Consider the following 25,062-nt stretch of genomic DNA (forward strand, 5'->3'; position numbering starts at 1 on the left):
ATGTCTTTAAAATCATCTCTTTCCCAAAAAACAGATATGCATCAATACAAAGAATAGTCTAATCTGACATCTGTTTATTTCTGTAAGGAACCTTGATTTTGCTAATACAGTTCTATGCATCAGAGCAAAAAAAAAAAAAAAAAAAAAGCTATCCATAAAGAGACAAGTACAGAGATGCAATCAAGCGTTGATAGCAGTATTCAGATGTATCTCAAAGAACATTCAGGAGAGGAAGGATTGCAGGCTTAGTTTTATGTAGCTTCTTATAAATCAATTGTTAAAGTAATTTTCTCACATTCAATGAGGTAAATTTGATTTCTGTAGCCGGTATTCATATCCAGAAAACAATACGCACTTTGTTCTGTCATTATATGATGCCCATCATTTTCACCCAGAGATGTTATTTTACTTATTACAGAGTCAGCTTCTCCCCCGTGCTGAGGCCACAGGCAGGTGATGCTTAGGTGCTCACAGAAGAGCCATAACACACCCAGCAGCCCCTCAAGTCCTCCAAGAGCTGACACACACCCCTTAGCACCTGAGTGATTGCCCAAGAGTTAAGTCTCTGCTCCTGGGGAGCAGGGATTTGTACTTGGTAAGCAAGAAAAAAACAGACGGCGAGGTTAAATGACTATGTCGGAGGCACAGCACAAGTCATCAGTAGAGGGTGGGAATCCATGCGTGATGGACTTTTCCAGCTCTTCCTGCTGCTCTGAGCTTTGGTCAATTCCCGCGTGCCCCAGCCTGAGGAGCGCAAAGGAGCCTCGAGTTCTCCCGAGGGCTGCAGGATGGAGAAGGGGACAAGTGAGGAAGTGGGGATGAGACTTGAGACCAGTGCTCTGCTCTTCCCGCCAGCTGCCTCATTTTGAGCCTGTGTGGCTGGGTAATATTTGAGTGGATGGGAAGGCAGGTGGGCACCTCGGCTGTCAAACTGAAAGAATCCCCACAGAAAGCCTAGCTCAATGCCCTGTGCAGTCCACTCGACAGCTATTTTTTGAGGGCCCACTGTGCACCAGGACTGTGCCATGCACACAGGGCACAAGCCTCCCTGCCCTCCTCTGCAGAGCTCACATTCTGCAGGGGAAGACAGACAGCAAACGAGGTAAGTACAGAAAGCAGCAGGCGGCACAGCAGTGGGTCCACAGGAGGTGCCAAGCAGGGTGTAGGGCAGAGGTTAGGCTCCAGAGATGGGGCAGCCAGACAAGGTTGGAGCAGACTTGCAGGAGAGGGAGACAGACAGACGGCCCGGGAGGAGGGGAGCATGCCTGGCACCCTAGAGCAACAGCAAGGGGAGCGTGCGAGCAGACAGGGTCTGAGAGGGGCTGGCCCCCAGCAAACAAGGCTCTGAGTATGAGGGGCATGATGCATCTGCCTCAGGGCAGAGGCTGTGGGCCGGAAGCCGGGGTCCCTAGCATCCCCCAGGAAGGTGGCGACTGGCCAGAGCAGGAACCGTGGAGGTGGTGGGAGAAGACCCCACTCTGAATGAATCTGCAAGGAGAGCCTAGTGTCTCAGCCCCTGGGGAACTGGGCTTTTGTTTTGTTTTCTGGATTGGGGTTTTCAGGGTTTTTTTCCTGAGGATTAAATACATACAAGGTGATGTGTAAGTTCCCAGCACACGGTAACCTCTGAAGACCATATGTTGGTATTAATGGGTATCATCCTGAGGCTGATATCTGGGAACAGTGGCCTTGAGGCAGCCCTCGGAGCCCAGGGCCCATCTCAACCTGAGGAATGTGGTGGTGCTGATGACTAAGCAACATCATACAGGTGGTGATGAGGGCAGGGCCTGCCAGGGCCTGAGACCAGCTTCAAGGGCCGTCATGAGAAGGGGCTATGGGTGTGAAGGCTCAGGAAGGCAGTTTGGAGGGAAAATGCCAGCACGTTCACAGCGCCAGGCTCCCTGCAAGCAGTTCTGGTTTTTGCCCTCTGGGATGGTGTCTACCCTGGGACCCGCCAAATGGGGCCCTGAGGAGTTTCCAAGCCCTGCCACCCCTTTCCCTTTGAAATGGCTGTACCATCGCAGGATGCCATCCCACCAGAGACTCCAAGCTAAAGAGATTTTCCTCCAGACTTAGGTATTGACACAGGAAACAGCTTAGACTAGAAATATGTCGGCCCCAGAACTGACTAGTCATTAACTTTTCATAAGCAACTCAGGTATGAACCTTTTATCACTCTGTTATGATGCAGGACAAATCAGCTATCTGGTGTTTTATTTTATTATGGAGGCTTCCGCAGAATGGTAGAAAAGGGCTCTTTGAAGCAGAGCAATGTTTCACAGCAAACTCTCAGGGTTCCCGCAGGCCTCTGCAACATTTTACTTCTTTGGGAGCACTGCTAGGAGTTTTTCTCCTGACATTGCAAGCAGGCTGCATGTGCCCACCGTCTACCTTCCTGCCTTTGCCCTACCCCAAGCTTCACTCTGGGCCGGCACCCCTTCATCCGGCTAATTAGCTAGAAAGTGTCTTTTTTTGTTGTTTTTTTTGTTTTTTTTTTTGAGGTGGGGTCTCGCTCTGTCACCCAGGCTGGAGTGCAGTGGCACGATCTCAGCTCACTGCAACCTCCACCTCAGCCTCCTGAGCAGCTGGGACTACAGGCGCCCACGTCCATGCCCAGCTAATTTGTTGTTGTTGTTGTTGTTGTTGTGTTTTTAGTAGAGATAGGGTTTCACCATGTTGGCCAGGCTGGTCTCAAACTCCTGACCTCAAGTGATCCGCCCACCTCGGCCTCTGGAAGTGTTGGGATTACAGGCATGAGCCACCGCACCCATCCCAGAAAGTGTCTGTAAGGGGTTTCAGGACCACTGTGGCCAGGCCCTCTGGAGTGTAAGCAAGAGAGAACACTGGCATTTCAGGGACAGGAGCTCACATGAATATCAGCGGAGGACCCAGGGAGCTGCTCTCAGCTGCTCTTAGCCCTCATGCCACCATGGCCTTCTCTCCTGCCACCAGAATGCTTCTGTGGGAAAAGGCAGCTCAGAAAGGGTCAGGGAATGGCAGAAGGGATGATTTGGTGTTTGCTCCAGGAGGTCAAGAGGAGTTTTACATCTTCTGCTAATAATAACAAGAAAAATAACATCCCCCATGTATATCATGCACCCCACATTCAAAAATACATTCGTATACATTTTCTCACCAGATCTCCCAACGCCGCATAAGGCAGGCAGGCCGGCCATATATATTGTCCACAACTTACAGGTGGAGAAGCCAGTGCCCCAAGAGACTGGGTACGCTGGTCAATGGCAGAGCTCAAGCTAAATCCTGGATCTCCTGAGTTCCCATCACTCCCCGCCGATGACAGTGCACAGCCCCCGTGCTCATCAGTGAGCCTGGGCCTTCTCTGTACCATCAGTTCTGAGCACCATATCCTGGGAGATGTCCGGTAGCCAAGGCCCAACCTGATGAGGGCTCTCTGTAGAAAGTGGGTAACTCCAATCCCTGGCATGTCTGTAGTTGGTGCCTAGAAGGGCCAGCATTGGGCTGCAAAAGGGAAGGCAGCTGACTGGGCAAGTGCTCGGTGCCCAGTGCTCATCAGGGGACTCCGACGCAGCCAAAAGCCCCTCCTTCCCATCCCTCCCCTATGCACTGGCCCAATAAGACCCCATCGTGTGAGGCTGCAGAGATGACAGTGCTGAGGCTTATTAAGCCATTTCCTGTGGAACCCGTGGGCTTCTGCCCTTCCTCATGCTCTCTGATGTTCCTGCCCTGTTTTTTTTTGTTTGCCCCATTTTCCCCTTAGTTCTATTTCCCTTCCCTTGGGTTACCAAGATCTCTGCAAGCAGCCTGAAATCATTCTGGGATTGAGGTGGGATCTAAACCATAGGCAGGCCAACTGCAGCCCATGGGCCAAATCCAGGCCACCAACTTTAAATAAAACTTCAGTGGAACACAGCCACGTTCATTAATTTATGTCATGAAGGCTATTTTCATGCCGTAATGGCGGAGTTGGGTATTTGGCAGAAACTGTGTTACCCATGAAGCCAAAAATACCTGCTCGCTGGCCCCTTAAGAAAGTCGGCTAACCCCTGCTCCAAACAAGGCCTGGCCTCCAGAAACAGAGCTGCTCATCAGGTGAGCCAGATCCCTGAGAAACAAGCATGCAGCAGGTAAACGGGGGGACACGTGGGCCTAGTTGCTTGAAATTGAGAGCGCATGTGCTGGGGGAAGGATTCAAACCAGGCCTCATGGAGGAGGTGCCAGGTACACAAGGCCTTAAACAGATGCAGGGCTCTGGGCCCACCATGTGAAGACGAGATAGGGTTGGTTGCTGCTGCCCAGGACGGCTCACCCCTGCAGACCGCTCTGGCTGAGCCAGGGCCAGGCGGAAAGGAACTCTCTCCCAGCTGCAGGATTTCTGGAAAAGCAGGAGACAGCTATGGTTTCCAGCCTGTTCAATAAAGAGGCCGGTCTCATCGTCGTCTTTGCCCTGTGCAGGACTTCGGAGAGGATGATTCCCTGTACATCACCAAGGTGACCACCATCCACATGGGCAATTACACCTGCCATGCTTCCGGCCACGAGCAGCTGTTCCAGACCCACGTCCTGCAGGTGAATGGTTAGTAAATGGCTCCATGCATGTTGTCCCCTCAAAGCCTCCCCAAACTGCTGCTCAGATCAACCCTCGCACCCTCCTGTATTCTGTCTTCTTAAAGAAATATCTAACCCCAAAATATCTCATCTCACTTATAAGTAAAGGGGAACTGTGTGGAAAGGGCAGAGTCTGTTGACCAATTTTCCTATTTGGCTCCAACCAAAGCCTCCACAGATGAAACAAATCCAAGTGCCATGGCGTGAGCCATTCAGGCCAGTCACGCTCGGCAGCTGGGGCTCCCACAGACCACGTGGAGTGTGGAGCCTGCCCCTTAGGCAACACGGTGCTGGTGAGCCACTGTGGCCTCTGGATCCAGCGAGAGCAGAAACTGAAACCCACCACTCCTTCCAGGTGGTATGGAACCATATCACTTGTTCAATTAGGAGCCTCTATTTCCTCCGACAAGGGCTTGTGTCCATCTCCCTCCCCAGGAGGCCCAATGAGCCTCATCTTAGACAAGCCAGGACAGAAACTGAGGCTTGGAAGCTTTTCCTTGATTCTCACAGGCCTCTGTGTTGCCAGGAGTCCCTGAAGAATTCACTGCCTCGTAATTACAGCAGCCAGGGTTTTCCCAGCACTTGCCTTGGTCAGTCCCTGTAATCAGCCCTTCACGTAGACCTTCCCATCCATGTATCTTAATCCACTTCATGGATGATTTGCTAAAAAAAAGGTCACTTGCCTGGGGTCACATAACTGCTGGGTGTTGCTCTGGATCCAAACCCTATACTCTGACCTCTAGGTCACACTGCTGGCTGCCTTAATCTGGTCTGATGAAATAGAGTATGTATATAATGCTTGGGAAATGCCTGGCAGAGGATGTAGTTCAAAGTCCAAGGTAGGGCAGACACGGGGGTGATTGTTGGTGTAACTCAAGCCAAATTTAGCTATAGCTGGTGCACACAGATGGTCAGAGCTGGTGGCCCCTCAGAGAGCCTCCTTCCCATTATACAGATTGGGAAATCAAGACCCAGAGAAAATGTTCAAACCAAGAATAGAATATAGGCCGCTTCTCCCTGGAGCTGCCACACTGCCAGCAGCGGGGGCAGGATCCCATGCACAGGCGGGGCCGCCAGCTTCTGGGACTTCCCCTTCCATGACTCTGCCCTGACTCGATTGACTAAAGAAACCATTTCAGGCAACTACTTCCTCTTTCAAATTATTAGTATAATTTGCCCATGGCCCAGACCTCCCAGAGATGTGGCCCGAGCACTGACAATGATTTATAACTTTGGGTAAACCTCTTGCATTGTTTTCATAGGAAGGAAAAAGAACTTCAGACATAAATGATTAATCCATTAAATTAAAAACACTCTTGACCTCCCCACAGTTCAGACAAGTCGCGATTCATTCCCAAAAACACAATAATAACCTCCTGAATCTGTTTATTACTCCCGCATGCTACTTTCGTGGCTGTGCCTCCTACTTAAGGATGTATTTACGCTGCCTTTCACGTTGGGAATGGTCGGTGTTTCCCAAAGACAGTGGGCCTTTGTGTTATGGATGCAAATGTTTTCACTTGAAGGTTTTCAAATTTAAGAGAAAATGAGGCTGGTGTGGTGGCTCACGCCTAAAATCACAGCACTTTGGGAGGTTGAGGCTGGATCGCTTGAGCCCAAGAGTTCGAGCCCAGCCTGGCCAACATGGTGAAACCCTGTCTCTACAAAAAATACAAAAATTACCCATGTGTGGTGGCATGTGCCTGTAATCCCAGCTACTTGGGAGGCTGAGGCATGAGAATCGCTTGAACCCGGCAGGTGAAGTTTGCAATGAGCTGATATAGCACTGCTGCACTCCAGCCTGGGCAACAGAGGGAGACTCTATCTCAAAAAAAAAGGGAGAAAATGAATGTGTGTGCCTAGGATATATTAATTTCACATTATTTTTAATGTGTGGATTAACACAAAAGAAAAGAGATCAGGGCCAAAGGAAAGAGTTGGGTCTCTGCCATGTTGCCAGCAGAGAACTTGGTCTCCGCCTTTCCTGGCAGGGCCCCAGGAACTTCACACACCCACATAGATGCTCCCTGTCCACATTGTTCCATCCTCCTGGCGGGAGGCTGGATCCAGAGCTCCAGCACAGGTAGGAGCTGCCCAGAGCTGGCTCTAACTTCGAGTGTGGACAACGCTTCAGGGTGTTTTCAAGGAGAAAAATGGGGCATAATTGAGAGAGAAACTGGGATAAAGAGAAGGGTTTTGTGTTTTTTTTTTTCCCCCAAGGTAGGAGAAATAGAAGCATTATGTGGGCTAACAGGAAAAATCCAGTAGAAAAGGGGACCAAGATGCAGGAGTGAAAGGCGTGGGAGCTATGTCCGAGCGGGGGTGGTGTCTAGGTAGTAGGTGGGCGTGACATGAGAATGGTCTGGAAGTGGCAACGAGGGCCCAGGAGGATGCCTACCCCACCTCCCACCCTAGTGGTACCAAGAGAAAGGGGCTGCCTCTGAAGCCGCTGCAGGAGAAGCTGCATCCTCAGGAGGAAGCCAGGTTTCCATTGGCGCAAGAAGGTGAAGGAGCGCTCATAGAAGAGTCTGAGGATGTGGGAGATGTTGCTAATGACAGCACATGAGTTCCAGAAGGCATAACAGAAGGTTCTGGGGAGGAGGGATGCCCCAGAGGCCTAGGCTTCTTGTGGAGATTGGCATGATCTGGGATAAGGGGCAGGAGGAGAAGAGGCCTAATGATCCCCAGTAGAGAGTTGGGGCAAAACTGGGGAGACACAGGGGCACCAGAGCTGGAGCAGACACATCTGAGGCTCCCTCTTTAGTGCTGCTGAAGGGCTGGAGGCCAGTGGGGAGTCATCTTACCTGCTTTGGCTCAAAAAACCCTCAAGACCAGCAGAGTGTGCATCTCACTCTAGGTACATGTGAGCCATTTTTTTGCCCCTGCTAATGGAGACCCAGGTGTCTTGCATTTAGTCTTTTTTTTTTTTTCTGATGGAGTCTGGCTGTGTCGCCCAGGCTGGAGTGCAGTGGTGCGATCTCAGCTCACTGCAAGCTCCACTTCCCGGGTTCACACCATTCTCCTGCCTCAGCCTCCCAAGTAGCTGGGACTACAGGCACCCGCCACCACACCCAGCTAATTTTTTGTATTTTTAGTAGAGACAGGGTTTCACCGTGTTAGCCAGGATGGTCTCGATCTCCTGACCTCGTGATCCACCTGCCTCGGCCTCCCAAAGTGCTGGGATTACAGGTGTGAGCCACCGCGCCCGGCCTAGTCATGTATTTTTAAGTGAATGATTCATTCCACACCCTTGACTTGCAGTCAGGTTTCATTTTGTTCTAGAACACTGGCATGCACTTCAGTTCAAAATTAGCCCTGAATTGGTCTGGGAGAGCTTCCAAGTCAGGACTGACTCAGGGTCTCCCTTGGAACCTGTTAGGTAAATGCACATCCTCCAGCCCCATCTCAGATCTTAGGAATCAGACACTGGGGGTGAGCCCAGCATTGTGCTTTACCAAGCTCCCGCCATGTGCCCTCTTTGCAATTCATGTGGGTCTGCAGGATTCCTATCAGAGGCCAGGGCTGAGGCACAGGCCAGTGTCCAGCACTGGTGCTGGCCACCTCACTGAGGGGCCGGTGTACCACCCACCATACAGAGGCAAGCTCATTCCTTAAGTTTCCAGTTCACTGGACAAGCCCACCACCAGTAAAAGGACAGGCATTGCAGACATCAGGAAGCACTTCCTGGGTGAACTGAGAGTGTGGAGCCTAGTCCCTATTCTGACAATTTTCTGGGACCACTGTCCCCATGCTCGCAAAGCTCCCTCTGGAAGTGATTGTCTCACTCATGGTTAATTCTTGAATCACCTCCCCCAGACAGAAAGCTCCATGAGGGTAGGGCCTGAGGCTGTCTCACCCACTGCTGTGTGTGACATGCCTGACACTTGGCTGGCATTTAGTAAACTTTGGCTACACAGTATTGAACTGACAGCTTTGTAAAATGCAGCAAGATCATCAAGGTGGTGCCACACTCAGAAGGCCCTCAGCTTTTCCGTGGTCCTCTCTCCCTCCACCCCACTTTGCAACATTTGTCAAACTTTGTAATATCTGGTATAGCAAAATACAATCACTCTCCTTTTTCAAAATTTCCTCAGCTGTTCTTGCATATTTTTTCTTCTAAATTCAGAATTGTTTTGTCAAGCCCCTACCAGTTGATTTTTTTTTTTTTAAGACAGGGTCTCCCTCAGTTGCCCAGGTTGGAGTACAATAGCATGATCTAGGCTCACTGCAGCTTCAACTTCCCAGGCTCAAGCAGTCCTCCCATCTCAGCCTCCCAAGTAGCTGGGATTACAGGTGCATGCCACCATATCTGGCTAATTTTTTGTATTTTTGGTAGAATCAGGGTTTCACCATGTTGCTCAGGCTGGTCTTGAACTCCTGGACTCAAGCGATCCACCCACCTCAGCCTCCCAAAGTGCTGGGATTACAGACATGAGTCACTGCACCTGGCATCTACCAAATGATTTTTTAATTGGAGTTAGATTAAACATACAGCTTAATTTTGAATTTGTTTCCTAATGATATTAAGTCTTTCTACCCAAGAACATCTCTCTTCAAGTATCCAAGCCTTTTTTAATATCATCAGTGAAGTTTTATTGTTTTCTTCATTGACTTCCATTATATTTTCTGTCTGGCCATTGCTGGTGTATAAGCAAACTGTTAATTTTGTACGTTTTGGTACTGGCCTCTTTACGTACCAATTAATCCTTATAGCTTTATTAGTGCAGTACCTGGATATAGCCACATATCATTTTTCTCCACCTTGGTACTATTTGTACCTCTCATTTCTTGCCTTCCATTGACAACATCCAGCATGACATTGGGAGTCTGGTATTGCCTCCCTTCCTTTGTCCTTCTTCTGTTTTCCCAAATTAATGTTTCACCATTTGAAAAAGAATGGTGCCGTTTCTTCTTTTTATAGAGATATTCTTCATTGCATGAAGAAAATATCATTCTGTTCCTATTTTATTGAGAGTTTTTCCCCAAGAAATTGATTTTGAACTTTTTTCAAAGGCCCTTCTAGTGTCTAACAAGAGAATCGAATGGTTTTTCTCTTTGACTTCGGAATGATTAATGGTAGATTTCCTAATAGCCATTGAAACATATTACCCTTGCCCATAGTATGTTCTTTTAATACCATGCTAGATTTGACTTGTCGATATTTTACTTAGAATTTTGGTGTATCTCGTCTTAAGTGAGATCAGTCTGTAGTCTTTTTTGCATTCTCTGCCAGGTTCTGGTGTCCAGGTTATGCTACCTTCATGATGTAATTTGGAACATCTTCCCTGTTCTATGCTCTAAGAATTATTCATTCCTTAAATGAATGAAGGAATTATCTGAAAAAAACTTGTCAGAATGCCTTTTGAGTTACTAGTACTTTACGGTTGTTTCAAATATTCTCCCCTTAATTCAATGCTGGTACTTCCAAGTTTCCTTTTTTATTTTTATTATTATTATTTGAGAGAGGTTCTTGCTGTGTCACCCAGGCTGGAGTGCAGTGACGTAATCATGGCTCACTACAGCCTCGACCTCGTGGGCTCAAGGGATCCTCCCACCTCAGTCTCCTGAGTAGCTGGGACCAGAGAGGTGTGTGCCACCACACCTGACTAATGTTTGTATGTTGATAGAGACGGGGTTTTGCCATGTTGCCCAGGTTGGTCTCGAACATGTGGATTCAAGGGATCCGCCCACCTTGGCCTCCCAAAGTGCTGAAATAATAGGCATGAGCCACCACACCTGGTCTAAAGTTTCCTTTTAAATGATCCATTTCATTGAGACTTTCACATTTATTACCAATAATTGAATGTTCTCATATATTTTAATCCCCTCTGTGTTCTTTTTCTATTTTTACATTGATCAAACGTCCCAGGAATTTAGTTGTTTTGTTGGGTTTTACAAACAGCTCTTAGATTTTTTTTTTTTTTTTTTTACCAGTTCTGCTCTTCAGCTTTCTGGTTGATTCATTCATTTTTGCTTCTGTCTCCACTGATGATTCTTCTACTTTATTTAAGTTTACTCTGTGGTTGCCAGGCAGGCTTGTAGAAATAGACAGTGATCTAGTAAGAACCCAAGCTTATTAACCCCAGGTCCTGGCCATTCCTACTCTAGAACTCTGGTGGCTCTACCCTACCACCTTCTCCAACCACCCCCCCAGACCAGTACTCCAGGTTCTATCTCTGTGTTCCTGAATTCCGACCAAAATTCTATCTATTCAAAGGGAACCCCACTCCTCCCTCTACCCAAGGCAAGGTGTAGGGAAGTTTGTTTCTTTCCTCTTTGAATCAAGCAGGGAAGTTTCTTTCTTTCCTCTTTGGATCAAACAGGGGTCAGAGAAGAGAGCCACACATTTCTGTTGGAAGCAGTCCTCCAGATGTGCCTCCGCTGGAGCTCCGCGGACCTCCTCCATCCTTAGTGGCCTGACTTGTGACAGGCTTTTCTGCCACTCCCTGGCATTCTCCCCCAGAGCTTAAAACAAAGAAAAACTGAGGCGAGGACTCCGACTTTATTGTTTTGGGTCTCTGTGTGGTTTGGTATTGGGTGCTCTGAGCTCATGTTATTGTCACAGCTCTGGGCCATTGGATGGGATTGTCTCCCTTGGCGGTTGTCCATTTAGCTTTCACCCCTGCCCCCAACTGTGTCCCACAGACAAGAGAAGACTTGAAATTCAGACTGAGTTGATGGAATTATGAGCAGCCCCTGAGGAGTTGTGACAGGAGCTACAGAGTTCATTTCTTACAGTGAGGCAGTGGAGTTTTTCCTTTATCCTCTGCCCACCCCACATGAGTCACAAAAATTCTACCCCACTCAGGTCCCAGGATCCACACCATTGCCTGTTTCTACATAAGTACCAATTTGTTCTATGCTCTGGTCCCAAGAAAAAACAAAAAAAAATCTCAGTTCTAAAGTACTAGATGCTTTCTTTTACTGAACAACAGGGACTTCCAGATGACTCTAGGAAAATGTAGCTGTCCACTTCAAGAAGAATCCATCTCCCCCATCTCCAGGGGCAGTGTGTTTAGTTTAGTTTAGTTTAATATGCAGGTATGTTTACATCTCACAAATCCTTTTTGAAAGTGTGTAAAGTAAAAGGTATAGCTAATGAAGAACCCTCAATTCCACTAAAAATGATACTTATTTCCTGGACCCAAAGCTAGGGGTAGGAGGGAGGACCCTCGTTGCTTCTTCCAGGTCCCTCCCCACAGCCACACTGGGTAGGGCCAGAGCTCTGTGGAGGGTGTGGAGCCTTGCCCACCCATGCTTGTCTGGTGAGTGGGCAGGGTCACACCCCCAACCCTGAACTTGACTGCCAGGGCCCATGGCTGAGTCACTTCAAGCTGAGGAGGGCACACCTGGCCTTTCACCCATGTTCTGGGGGTTGAGAAGTGGAGAAATGAAAATGATCCACTGGAAAATGAATGGACTTCCCCAGAACAGAGGCCCTGCCAGTCAGTGCCATAAGTGTTTTGTGATACATTTCCTGCAAGAAATTAACCCCTATCCAATGGCTTTCTGATAACAGAAAGGGAATATATCTAAATTTTATTCATTTTATTCAGAAATAAATTTCAGTGGCTGCTGCTCTTTACATGTAGCAGCTGAACAGCATTAAATATTTGGATGGCCTTCTGATCGTATTTAGAATAATGATGAAAGCCATGAGTCATAGGGTACAAAGTCTGACATGTTTATTGTCTGCAATCCATTTTACAGCCCTTTCTTTTAGAGCTAGAGTTGCTAGACAGGATTATTGTAAGCTGGTTAAACACAGAACTCCAGTCACCTCTTGGGTTCACCCCCTCTGGAGCAGGGTCTCAGGTTGGACCACAGGCCCAAGTCCAGGTCAGGGCCATCTCTTTCTCACCAGCACTGACTCTCACCCACAGTGCCGCCAGTCATCCGCGTCTATCCAGAGAGCCAGGCACAGGAGCCCGGAGTGGCGGCCAGCCTGAGATGCCATGCCGAGGGCATTCCCATGCCCAGAATCACTTGGCTGAAAAACGGCGTGGATGTCTCAACTCAGATGTCTAAACAGCTCTCCCTTTTAGGTAAGAACTGCCCTTGGTAGACATCTATGTGATATTCCCATTCAAATCCAGCTGAGACGCCAGGAATGGAAATGAGAAGTATAATTTGTTTCTAAGTCAGACAGGTTAGGAATGAACAGATGGCTCCCAAATTTCCCTGTTATCTGGGCTCACACAGGTCTTTTTGAGCTTTCTGAGAGCAATAATGAGAAGCTGTCACTCGGGTCCAGCTCACCCTCAGTGCATTTCAGATGTGCCAGCCCTTCCTGGGCATATGATCAGGGCTGCTGGCTGCCCAGGGGCTGGGCAGCCCTAACACTCTCATAGCCCCGTAAAGGAAAGTGAGGGCATCTCCAGCTGAGCAGTCCACCCTGAGCACTGTCCTTTCTGCAGCCAATGGGAGCGAACTCCACATCAGCAGTGTTCGGTATGAAGACACAGGGGCATACACCTGCATTGCCAAAAATGAAGTGGGCGTGGATGAAGATATCTCCTCGCTCTTCATTGAAGACTCAGCTAGAAAGACCCGTGAGTCGACACTTGCATTTATGCTTCTGAGCTGGCTGAGGGGTGTTGGGTGGCAAAGGAGGGCACCAGTTGACCAGGGCCACAGCTGCCAACCATGAGTCCGTGAAGACAGGGACTTCATATCTCTCTGTGCATAAAGCTGGAATCAGAGGGCACCCAGAGGTGAGCAGGCCTTCCCTGGCAACCTAGACAGCTCTGAAAACAGACAGGGAGACTCCCTGGACAGCAGACAGAGCCCGGGAACACAAGGAAACCCAAATAGTGGAGTCCCAGCTCTGCTTTTTACTTGCTGTATGCCCTGAACCTCTGCCCTTCATCCACAAAATCAGTTACACTATCCGCCCACCAGGTACTGATGTCCCACAGTGGCTCAGAACCTGGCCTGTGCACACATGCACACCTTTGGGAGTGTGGTAGCCTTTACGCTAGGGATCCGGCCCATCGGTGTGCTAAGTGTGCTCTCCTCATAACCACTGCTCCCCAGGTAGGCCTGCAGGTGTGATTTCATAGACGTGGGTGTTGATCATGGTCAAAGTCTCCAGGCTTAAGCCACTTTCATCAAAGTAGATAATCAGAAGTATTTCACATGGTCATCCTAGGAGAATCCTAGTTGAAAGTCACTTCTCCTGGTGGTAGTCCAGGAAATCTGGGAGAGATGTTGCTTACTCTTGATCATCCATAGAATGTGAGAAATTCCATTAGCTTCTGTGGTCCTGGGGCATGATTTCAAAGATTTACTTAGGAATCAAAAGTGTCTGGAGACCTGAAAGCATTTGTTCATGTCCAGAGCTTCCCCCAAGATACTGTTCCTAGGGCAATGCAGATTCTGTAAGTGATGGACTAGGTACCAGGATCTTCATAAATGGAATCACTACAGTAAAAGTTTGATACTGCTTTCTTCTTTTTCCTTTCCTCCCTCACATTCCTGCTTTCCTCATTCTCTGCTGCTCCAGTTGCAAACATCCTGTGGCGAGAGGAAGGTACCAAGCTTCATTGTTTTGCGTTATGCTTGTGATCATGTGTGTGTGGTTCTGTGATGGGCCATCTTTCCGTGAACTGCCATCAGGTTTCCCACACGCAAAGCAGCCCTACAAGTATGGGAGCGGGAAGTCAGTGTCAAGTTCAAGTGGCATATGCATTGAATCAAATTTAAAATGTACTCATGTCTTTAATGAGAAATTTTTAAATGCAAAGCTTTCATTGAAAGTGGCTTGTAACCTCCGCTGAAGCAGAACAGTTGGCAGGGGTTCCTAGTCGGATGTGGGCCTTAAATTTTTTTCCAGTAGCTGACTGGTGTTGGATTTAGTGCTTTGCTTATCTTGTGTGGTTTAAAAACGACAAAAAAAGTTGTCGATCTCTACTAGATAGTCACTGTACCTTAAATATGCTTTGATTAAGGAAATGCGGAGGACAAAAGCTGCCATAATTTCTGCCAATGTATATTTTTAAATGTATAGATTTTCAGAAATATATTTATCAAGCAAATCTTTAGTAAGTTGAGCCATATGAAATTGCCATTTTTGTGCATCATAGTGGTCTAATATTGACAATTTCATATGACTCAAAATATAGTGGGCACGTGTGGGAGCTGGTGGCAGAGCCTGAGTCACTGTGTGGGGTACAGATACGTGCCCGGGTCCCTGTCCCCACAAACAGATAAGAGTCCAGATCCCCTTGTGGCAACTCATTCTCTAGCTCAGTGGGCAGCAGCAGGAGGTACCCTGTGATTGATGGATTAAGCACAAAATCTCCCTGTTTGAAAACCAAGACATTTCCCATCTCATTTTTTCCTCAAGAACTTCACACGGTGTTACCTGCAGTCTGGCATATGAATGCAGACACATACTCAGAACAATTCCCTGAACGTCAGGCACTAAAGCTGACATGATAAGTCTGGGAACAAAACAAAGGCAGAGCCCAGAAAATGAGGAACTGCTGTCAATAGCAACAGTCGCTGATCACGGCGGTCCCTTAGGCTCTCACGGCTGCTGAACGAGCAGCACCTAGGTTGAGATGCACAGTCACTCAAGTGTTTAAGAGGTGGTGTTTTGCTAAGGGGAGGTTACTACAAAGGGTCTCAAGTTTCAGAAGTAGAGACCTGCCAAGAATGCAAGAGGCCCTGTGGGATGTGAAATCAGCTGTAAAGACCCAAGTGCCCACTAAAGACCCACAGCCGCCTTGGGGCATAGGGTTGGTAGGTATATTGAACAATTGAGCAGTGAACAAATTCCATCCTGCCTGGGTAGCTAGATGCTTGTACCCTTCACTCCTGAAAGTCGAGGTCCGGAAATAGGGATAGGGAGCCAAAATGAAGAAGCCAGCAGGCCTCAGGGGACACTTAAGTCTCAATAGGAGAAATGAGATGAGAACAGACAAAAGCAAAAACAGCTCCTTCAGGCCCTGTTAGCAGAAGCTACACTCAAGCAGCTTCCAGAGAGCTGGATCAGGCAGCGGGGTATCCCGTGAAGTCGATTATTTGTTGAATGACTGTTTGTTGAGCCTCATATTCCAGGGCCGACTGTGAGCAAGGCCGAGGCACTGCACTCAGCCCGGCATGTAGCTATAGCCACAAACCCCATGTGGGCTCTATTATGCTTTCAGTCTTATGTTGGTTCTTCCAGCTACCAATTTTCCAAGCAGCCGTGGGTGGCTGTTCCTGGAGTTTGTGGCTTAGCGGGGACTTTGACCCCCTCTGGCCCCTAGGTTTGAGTGGAAGTAGTTTGCCAGATGAAAGAGGACAGAAGAGAAGTTCCTGTTGTGGGTGAGGGAGATGGGGTCAGAGCAGGTGTGTGCTGGAGTGCTGGCTCCAAACACCAAGATGCTGTGGAGCTAAGACCAGACTCTTGGCAGGAGGTGAGCTTCATCTGGCTTTCGAGAAATAGGCTGCCCAGTGCCCCAGATTCCCCAGGGATTGCTTATGGAGAGCTATGCTGGGTACTCCCTGGTGTTCGCAGCTTCTGCGAGGCTGGCTTCCAGCTGCTTCTGCTGGCAGGAGCCCTCCTGCCCAGAGCCTGACTCAGCACAGACGCTGGAGGCGGCTGCGGGTTATCATAGAGTCAGCCCCTTGTTCAACAGCAAGGACCACCCACATTAATGCCTCTGGGTTGCCAAGGACCTAAGGCCCAGAAAACTGCCTGCAGAGTTGTTGGAAAAAAGTAAAACAGTGATTCCTGTGTTATTGTTTTCTAACTCACTAAAAACTTGCCCAGATAGTCCATTAAACCAGCATACCAGTTTTTTCAGCATGCTAAAAAAAAAAAAAAAAAAAAAAACTAGAAAAGAGATTTTTCTACATGTTTACCCTAGAATTTATAGAGATCTTAATGTTCTAGATTTAAAAGAAATGAAGAAAGAAAGGGAAAGGGGAGAGAGAAATGAGGAGACAGAAAAACAGGGAGAAGGAAAGAGGGAAGGAACACTCTAGAGCTTACATCTCTTTTTACCTTGTTTCCCCTTTATAGAGACAGAATGAGGGACAGAGGCCAGAAGGCAGGGCCCAGGATCTAGCCCCAGCTCTGGCACAGAGACGGGTGGCCTCAGACAAGTCCCTTTCCCTCCTTGGACCTGTTTGTCTTTAAAATAAGGAGGCTGAGCTAACTGGTCCCCAAGGCCCCTTCTCGGCCAGTTTGCTTAGACCCTCTCCCCAGACAGCCACAGCCCTGGGCCGGGGTCAGGGCAGGCAGGGGGGCATGACTGGAGTGTAGGTTCTGCTGCCTGGCACGGGCTGCCACAGAGAAACAAGGGTGGCGGGGACGGGGGCAGAAGTCAGAGTAAGCTGTCTGGAAAGAGGGGTTGGCCAGCACAGCCAGGACAAAGTTTGGGCAAAGGGCAGCATTCTTAGGACTCCACATTCCAGGAAGTGACACTGTACATACACAGGTTTAAAAAATCAAATGAAAACCTTTGCTACTTTGGCATCCACTGAGCCATCCTGATGTGACTAGTATATAATGAACAATCAAGGGAGGCTTTCCCTTTCAGAACAGGAAATGTCAAATGCATGTGAAAGCCAAGGCTTTTATCTGAAAACCTGTGGCCAACCCTAGATGACTTAGGGCAGCTGTACGCAGCCTGTGACATGCTTTACTGATTCATAGTCCTGAGGGCCCTCTCTGCACCCATCCAGCTACGAGCTGGCTGCTCATTCTACCCCACCCTGACCAGGAATTGCATCTCGTGCCTGCACCAGATGCATCCACGTGGCCGGTTTCTTGTGTGTTCAATGCTGCGTGTGACCCTGCCCAGGGGCCGACTGCTTGGAGGGGCATGCCCATTCCATTTGCTCCTCCCAGGCCTCAGCGTGGGAAACATGTTCTATGTCTTCTCCGACGACGGCATCATCGTCATCCATCCTATGGACTGTGAGATCCAGAGGCACCTCAAACCCACGGAAAAGATTTTCATGAGCTATGTAAGTATCTGCCTGGGGCGGCTTCTACATCATACACAGGCAAAATCCTAAAAGTCCATCTTTAACCAGGCATGCCATTTGATTTCTAAAATTCCATTTGCCATATGTGGTGTGGTTTCAAATTTTTTCCCAGGCTAAGAGAGGAATAGAGGAGGCCGAGAATTTACAACTCTCATTCCTTCATCCAGAAGCCACTTCTCTGCACTGAGCCTCAGGTGAGGCCCAGGCGGTACAAATGGGTTCCTGGCCTCCAGAATTTCACAGTCAAATGATGGAGACAGCAATGTGAACAGACAGCTGCCAAACAGGTGTTTTCTCAGTGGCCTTCAGGAAACTAAGGCCAGGTAGAAAATAACAATGGAACATTCAGTGGGCAGAGGCAGGAGAGATGATGCTGATAGCGGATCCAGGAAAGCCCTTCCGGGATAGCCTTAGGAGGCCTGCCCCAGGGCTATAGCCCCACACCAGGCCTCCGTTCCTCTGGCTTGTTTCCCACTTGGCCTTGTGGGATACCCTGAGCTCCTTGAGGATAGGACTATAGTGTTGAAGCCCAAAGGGTCATGTCAAGCCCCCATATGCCTTCCCCTTGAGGATACACACAGTGTGTCCTCAGTTGTACACAATAACTGTGCACAATTCACTCAGTGAACAGTTATGGACTTGGAGCCCATGGAGGAAGTGGGCTTGGCCCAGGCAAGTTCCTAAAGCATTGCTGTGCTGGCTATTGGTATATCTCGGGCTGTTCCATTTCTCACATTTGTGGCTTTGGGAAAAGCTGTTTTCCAGGCTGTTTAATTTGAGTTAATTATTTTTTAGAAGTGTTATTTCCCATCAATGTTCCTTCCATATATTAATAACAGCTATGAAACCAGTTAGAAAGAGTTCTAGCAATTAGGTTTAAATAATTGCACTCCATCACATTGGCACACATTTCTCATATATTTGTAATAACCTAACCTGTAACTTGGAGGGACTCTCTCAAATCCTAACCTGGATTCAGTTTTCCTGGATAAGAAGCTAGACACAAGACACAGAGGTCCTGAAGGTGTTTCAGGCAACATAAGACTGTGGTGAGCTGGGGAACAATCCCAAAGAACGATTTTTGCATCTAGAAACTGCTCAAACACCTAACGAGAGTTACAATGGGACAAGCCTCTTCCTGAAGGGCTGGTGAGTAGGAGACTGGTGCATCCCACGTCAGGCCTCTCTGCTGGCTTAGATGTCTACATTTTCCAGAAAGAAGCAGTGTGATGTCACAGATAAGAACATGGGCTTCAGAGCCAGGTAGACCTGGGTTCAAATCCCACCTCTGTAGACTAAGTAGCTTTAGAAAAGTTACCTAGCCTTTCTAAGCCGCAGGTGTCTCATAGGCAAATTGGGGTTATGTAAGGATTAAATATGAGAACAAGAGTAAAAGGAGAGAGACTGGTTTCAATGCTATTGCAGTCACCTAGGAGAGAAATGGGGGTAGCATGAGAGAACTAAGCAGGAGCTAGAGAAGAAGGTTCTGAGATAAAAACAGATCTGGGTGCCATTAGCATGTGAGTGTTGGCCAAATGGGACAGACAAGGGCAGGTACAAGTGATTTGAGATGGGCATTTAGAACAGAACCCTGGGGTCACCAACAGTTCAGGGACAGGCAGACTAACAAGAAACACAAAGAAGATTGAGACAGAGTTGGGCCACAGTCATGAGGAAAACCATGAGACTGTATATCATGTAAGACAAGTGAAAAGAAGGTCCCCTTTTTCACTCATTTATTCTGTCAACAAATACATTTTAAGCACTGACTTTGTGCCAGGCACTGTACTAGGTGCTAATTATACAGCAGTGAACCAAAGACCTGCCCTCAAGGAACTTACAATCTAGCGAAGGAGGAAAGGCTGTGCGCAGCTAGACAAATGAATGCAGAAACTCAAGTGTTAAATGAAAAATGCAGCCAGTAAGAGAGTAAGGGTAGAAGGAGAGCTGAGATAGATGAGGTCAGAGAAGACCTCCCAATAAGGTGACACTAAGCAGAGACCTGAAGGAAATGAGAGAATAAACCCTGTAGATATCTGGGGAAGAATATTCCAAGCAAGAGGAACAGCCAAGGCAAAAGCCCTGGTGCAGGAGAGCAGCATGACTGAGGAATGCTGAACATGCCCATGGCGTGGAGTGGGGCGGGAAAGAGAAAAGCAGGAGACCAAACGTAGAGGACCTTGTAGGAAAGACTTGGGATTTTATTCTGAGCAAGAAAGAATGTTATTGGGAGAGAGGGGGAATTGAGAAAGACGAGTCACATGATCTGACTTTCATTTTATAACAATCCCTGTGGCTGCTGTGTCAAGAACAGGTTGGGAGGCTATGGTGGAACCCAGGAGCATATCCAGATGCTATAGCAGTCACCTGAGTGGCAGGTAGCGTGGCTTGAGCCAGGGTGATGAAGCAGAAATGGTCAGAGCCTATTTCTGGATATATTGTGAAGGTAAAGCTGAAATGACTTGTGAGACATTGGATGGGGCCTGAGGTTAGAGGCATCAAGGATGGCCTTTCACTAGATTGTAAGGTTTTGGCCTATGGAAGTAAAATAGCACAATTGCCAGGTTTTCAGTAGAATGAGCAAGATTAGGAAGTAAAATTAAGAGTTGATTTTGAACAACCAAGTGGAGCTAGGCAGTTGGTTATTCAAGTCTGGAGTTCGGGGAAGAGGCCTGAGCTAAAGGTATGAATTGGGTATGAATTGTGAGCACATAGACTGTGTTTAAAGCCATAGGTTTCAATGAGAGTAACAAGGGGGTGGATTTTAGAGAAGAAAGAAACAAGAAAGAACCCTGGACATGCTAGCATATAGAGATCAGCACACTGAGCAGAGTCCAGCAACAGAGGATCAGCCACCAAGGGAGGATGGAGGAGAGGGAACAGAGGGCGAGTCAACACGGGTTTAACGTAATAAGTAAGGAGTCCATGTTGACCTCTGGGAGAAAATGTCAACTCTGAGGACTAGAGCCAGAGTGTTAAGGAGCATGCGAGAGGTGGGAAGTGGAGAAAGAGTATAGGCAACTCTTTCAGAAGTTTGGCCATGAACAGAAGTTTTTAAAATGAGGATGAGGAGAGGGAGAAGGTAGCATACAGAATAGAAGAACATGGACCTGGAAGCTGCTAACTGAGCGGGTGCAAAAGGAGTTTTAGCCCCCCAAAATTAAAGGAATGTTAAGTTAGAAGTTGGTGATGTGGGAGGGCTTGGGTGCTCTGTTCTATGGATCCAAAGGATTCTGAGAGGGGAAAAAAGGCACAGAGGAGAATCAGGGGAGAGGGTACCTAGAGATGTTGGAGGGAAAGGGCAATTAAGAAGATATATGACAGCCTATCTCTTTTGCAGGAAGAAATCTGTCCTCAAAGAGAAAAAAATGCAACCCAGCCCTGCCAGTGGGCATCTGCAGTCAACGTCCGGAACCGGTACATCTATGTGGCCCAGCCAGCACTGAGCAGAGTCCTTGTGGTTGACATCCGAGCCCAGAAAGTCCTACAGGTACACCTCTTTAATGGAGTGAGGAAAACTTCAAATTCTGGGGCACAGCTTGCCACATTCTTCTTTGCTTTCTGCATACTCCCCAGCTCCTGTGCCAACCAGTCAGACTAAAGGGGGGAAAGATTCATGTGTAATTATTCAATAAGTATTGATTGTCTACTATGCAGGGAAACAGCCATGAATGAGCAATAATGTCCCTAGAATTCATATTCTAGTTGGGGAACAGACCATAAATGAGAATTTTAGAGAACTGTAAGTAATAAGGACTATGAAAATCCAGGTTCAAAGCAAAAGAGGAACTGGAAGACTATTTTCAATTGGCCTTCTCCCTCAAGGTGAATGAGATGCCAGGTAGGACTGAGACTCTGATAGCAGGCAGAGTGGTGAGGGGGTAGAGTGGGAGGATGAAGTCAGGCCATGCAAGGGCCCACTCACACAGGGCCTCAGAGGCCAGTCAGGAGCTAGAACAAAGCCCAAAGTGAGGACATTTCAGTGAGAAAGTTGCAGAAGGGCTTTCATCAGGGGACTGATCCAATCTGACTTAGATCTTTAAAGAATCAACCTGGTGGATGTGTTAACAAACAAGGACCGGGTGTGGTGGCTCACACCTATAATCCCAGCACTTTGGGAGGCTGAGGTGGGCAGATCACCTAAGGTCAGGAGTTCGAGACCAGCCTGGCCAAGGTGGGGAAACCCTGTCTCTACTAAAACTACAAAAAAAAAAATAGCCAGGTGTGGTTGCGGGTGCCTATAATCCCAGCAACTCGGGAGGCTGAGGCAGGAGAATCACTTGAACCTGGGAGGTGGAGGCTGCAGTGAGCCGAGATCGCGCCACTGCACTCCAGCCTGGGCAACGGAGTGAGACTCTGTCTCAAAAGAACAGGAAGATGGAGCAGGGATCTGGTCTGATGTAATCCAGGCAAGAGATGACAACGGCAGTAGGGGTGGTGAGAAATGATTAGTTTCTTGACGTATTTTAACCATGAAGCCTAAAAGACTTTCTGATAGATTCTTTCTGACAGATAATATAAGGCTTGAGAGAAAAAGGATTTAAGTTGTCTTTTAACTTAAGCAACTGTAGAAGGGTGATGCCATTTACAATGTGTGGTAGGCTAAATAATAGCCCCCAAGATGTCCACATCCAAATCTGCAGAACCTATGGATGTCACCTTATATAGCAAAAGGGACTTTGCAGATGTGTTTAAATTAAGGATTTTTAAATGAGATTATCCTGGATTACCTGGATGGGCCCTAAATGCAATCACAAATGTCCTTATAAGAGGGAGGCAAAGAAAAATTTGACTGCATAGATGAAAAAGGTAATGTGAAAACTGAAACAAGATGCTGAATTGCTGGCTTTGAAGATGGGATGAAGGGGCCAGAAGCCAAGGGATACAAGAAATGCAGCTCTGGAGACTGGAAAAAGGCATGGAACCATATCTCCCCTAGAGCCTCTAGAAGGAGCACTGGTTTCCATTGATTTTGGCTTTCTGGTCTCCAGAACTGTAAGAGACTTGTTTTGAGCCATCAAATCTCTAGTAATTGGTTACTGCAGCAATATGAAACTAATACACTACAATAGAAGAGACTTCGGGCAAGGCAGGGAGCAGATTGGGGGGTGATTTAAGTTTAAAATACTGTTAGATGTGTAAGTAGAGAAGTCAAGTAGCAGTTAGATAAACAGGTCTGGAGTCAAAGGAGAGGCCTAAGCTAGAGATATCGATTTGGGTATCGTCACCATATGAACTGTATTAATCCAGAAAACTGGATGAAATCATCAAGAGGTGGTATAGACAGAGAAGAGGTCAAGGTTGGAGGCCTGAGGTACTCCAAGATTTAAAGATTAGTAAGGAGAGAAGAAACCAACAAAGGAGACCAAGGAGGAGTAATCTGAAAATTAGGAGAAAGAGATATTCTTAAAGCTAAAAGAAGAGTGTGTTTCAAGGGAGAGTTATGCTGTGATGAGCATGTGCATGTTATGAAGACTGAGGACTGACCACTGGTACCATAGAGTTGTGGATCACCTTGGCAGGAACAGATCAAATGATGGTGGAATGCAAGCCTGCTGGTTAGAATTGTAGGTGAGGAAATGGAGATGGTGAATACAGGCAATCATATGGAAGGGTTTTGCTGTAAAGGTGAGTAAATGTAAGGAAATGAGGCAGTGCCTGGAAGGGAATGCCAAAATAACTTTTTTAAAGTCGATGACATTACAACATTGTATGCTACTGACAATAACTACTCCCACAGTTCTTCTTTCCTGCATCCTCATCCTACATTGACTGTAGGCAGGAGTCAATGAAATCCAAAGCACACAAGTGGAGATCTAGCTCCAGATAAAATCACATTCTTTCATTATAACAGGAGGAAATGGAATATCTTACAAGTACAGGCACAAGTACAAATAGGTGATGCAATGGGTGGTAGTTAGATGAACTTTTTTTTGAGTTGCTTTTTCTCAGTCAAGCCTGGAGGTTTGAAGAGAGAGATAAAAGTTGAACATGAGACTGAATTGGCCAGGCAAATATGATAGGACTGCTGGGCAACAATGAGGGCCCACTTAAGAATTGTGGGTATAAATTTAAAGTGAGACCAGTGAGCAGAGTTGTATGTTTTCAACAATGCTCAGTTTCCCCAGTAAAGGCTTGTTATATGAAGAAAGTTGGAAGTAGCCAGGGTCGTGTTTCTCTTGGCAGATATAATGGGACATGTTGCAGCTGTCTCTGTTATTGATTCCCCTGGCCAGAGAACATACCCTGAATAATTTCAATCCTTTGAGATTTATTGAAGCTTGTTTTATGACTGAGCTTATGATCAATTTTGGTAAATGTTCCATGTGCACTTTAAAAGAATGTGCATTCTGATGTTAGATATGGTATTCTATATATGTGTCAATTATATCTACTTGGTTCATTGTCTTGTTCAGATCTTCTATCCTTGGGGATTTTTTTGTCTGCTTAGTCCATCAGCTGCAGAGAGGTGTATTAACATCTTCCACTATGGTTGTACTTTATTAAAGTTCTATCCATTTTTGCTTTGAAATTATATCATTTTCCTTTTATTTTTATAAAATATCCCTCTTTATCTCTGGTAATGCTGCTTGCCTGAAAATCTATTGTCTAACACTAGTGTAGCTAAATCAGATTTATTTTAATTAGTGTTCTAATGGTATAATGTTTCCATCTTTTTAACTTTCAACCTTTCTGGGTCATTATACTTAAGGTCCTCTTCTATAAAGCCATGTGTAGTTGAGTTTTTATCTAATTTAATCATCTTAGTCTTTTACTTGGAGTATTTGATCCATTTATGTTTAATGTAATTAATTATATTATTGATTTTTATCTACTATGTTACTTTTGTTATTTGACCTACCTGTTTATGTTGCTTTTTTCTCCTTTTTGCTTTCTTGTGGATTTGTCAAACATTTTTATTATTCTGTTGTTGATGATGCACTCTTGTTAACATCGTTATGATTATAACATGCATCATTGCATCAATACAGTCTCATACAAATTGTTACTTAATATCCCCAATAATGCTAGAACCATGAAACACTTCAACTCCTTCCACCCTCCTCCCCCTTACTTTTGCACTGTAGTGGTAATGAATTTTAACTGTATATGTAATTTAACCCCACAGGATATTAATTTATATTCACCCACACATTTGCCATTAATTCCTGAATAGGTCTAACACCAACTTTGCTTGAAGATCTGTTGGAAACAGATTCTCACAGTTTTTCTTTTCAAATACCTTTACTTTCTATTTCTCAGGCCAGGTGCGGTGGCTCACGCCTGTAATCCCAGCACTTTGGGAGGCCGGGGCAGGTGGATCACCTGAGGTCAGGAGTTTGAGAGCAGCCTCGCCAACATGGTGAAGCCCATCTCTACTAAAAATACAAAAATTAGCCGGGCATGGTGGTGCAGGCCTGTAATCCCAGCTACTAGGGAGGGTGAGGCAGGAGAATCGCTTGAACCTGGGAGGCAGAGATTGCAGTGAGC

The 25,062-nt window shown here is 46.9% G+C and overlaps 1 protein-coding gene across 1 annotated transcript in view; it reads left to right on the plus strand.

The window, feature by feature from the left end:
* Nucleotides 1-25,062, plus strand: part of FSTL4 (follistatin-like 4) — a 665,226-nt gene that overhangs the window by 619,601 nt on the left and 20,563 nt on the right. Inside the window, exons 8-13 of the mRNA XM_011969239.1 lie at nt 4,435-4,555; nt 12,471-12,632; nt 13,005-13,139; nt 14,093-14,119; nt 17,432-17,550; nt 20,912-21,061. Of these exons, the coding sequence (XP_011824629.1) occupies nt 4,435-4,555; nt 12,471-12,632; nt 13,005-13,139; nt 14,093-14,119; nt 17,432-17,550; nt 20,912-21,061 (714 nt within the window). The remainder of the gene's footprint in view (nt 1-4,434; nt 4,556-12,470; nt 12,633-13,004; nt 13,140-14,092; nt 14,120-17,431; nt 17,551-20,911; nt 21,062-25,062) is intronic.

Source organism: Mandrillus leucophaeus, unplaced genomic scaffold, assembly GCF_000951045.1.
Source record: "Mandrillus leucophaeus isolate KB7577 unplaced genomic scaffold, Mleu.le_1.0 Scaffold88, whole genome shotgun sequence".
NCBI classification, from domain to species: Eukaryota; Metazoa; Chordata; class Mammalia; order Primates; family Cercopithecidae; genus Mandrillus; species Mandrillus leucophaeus.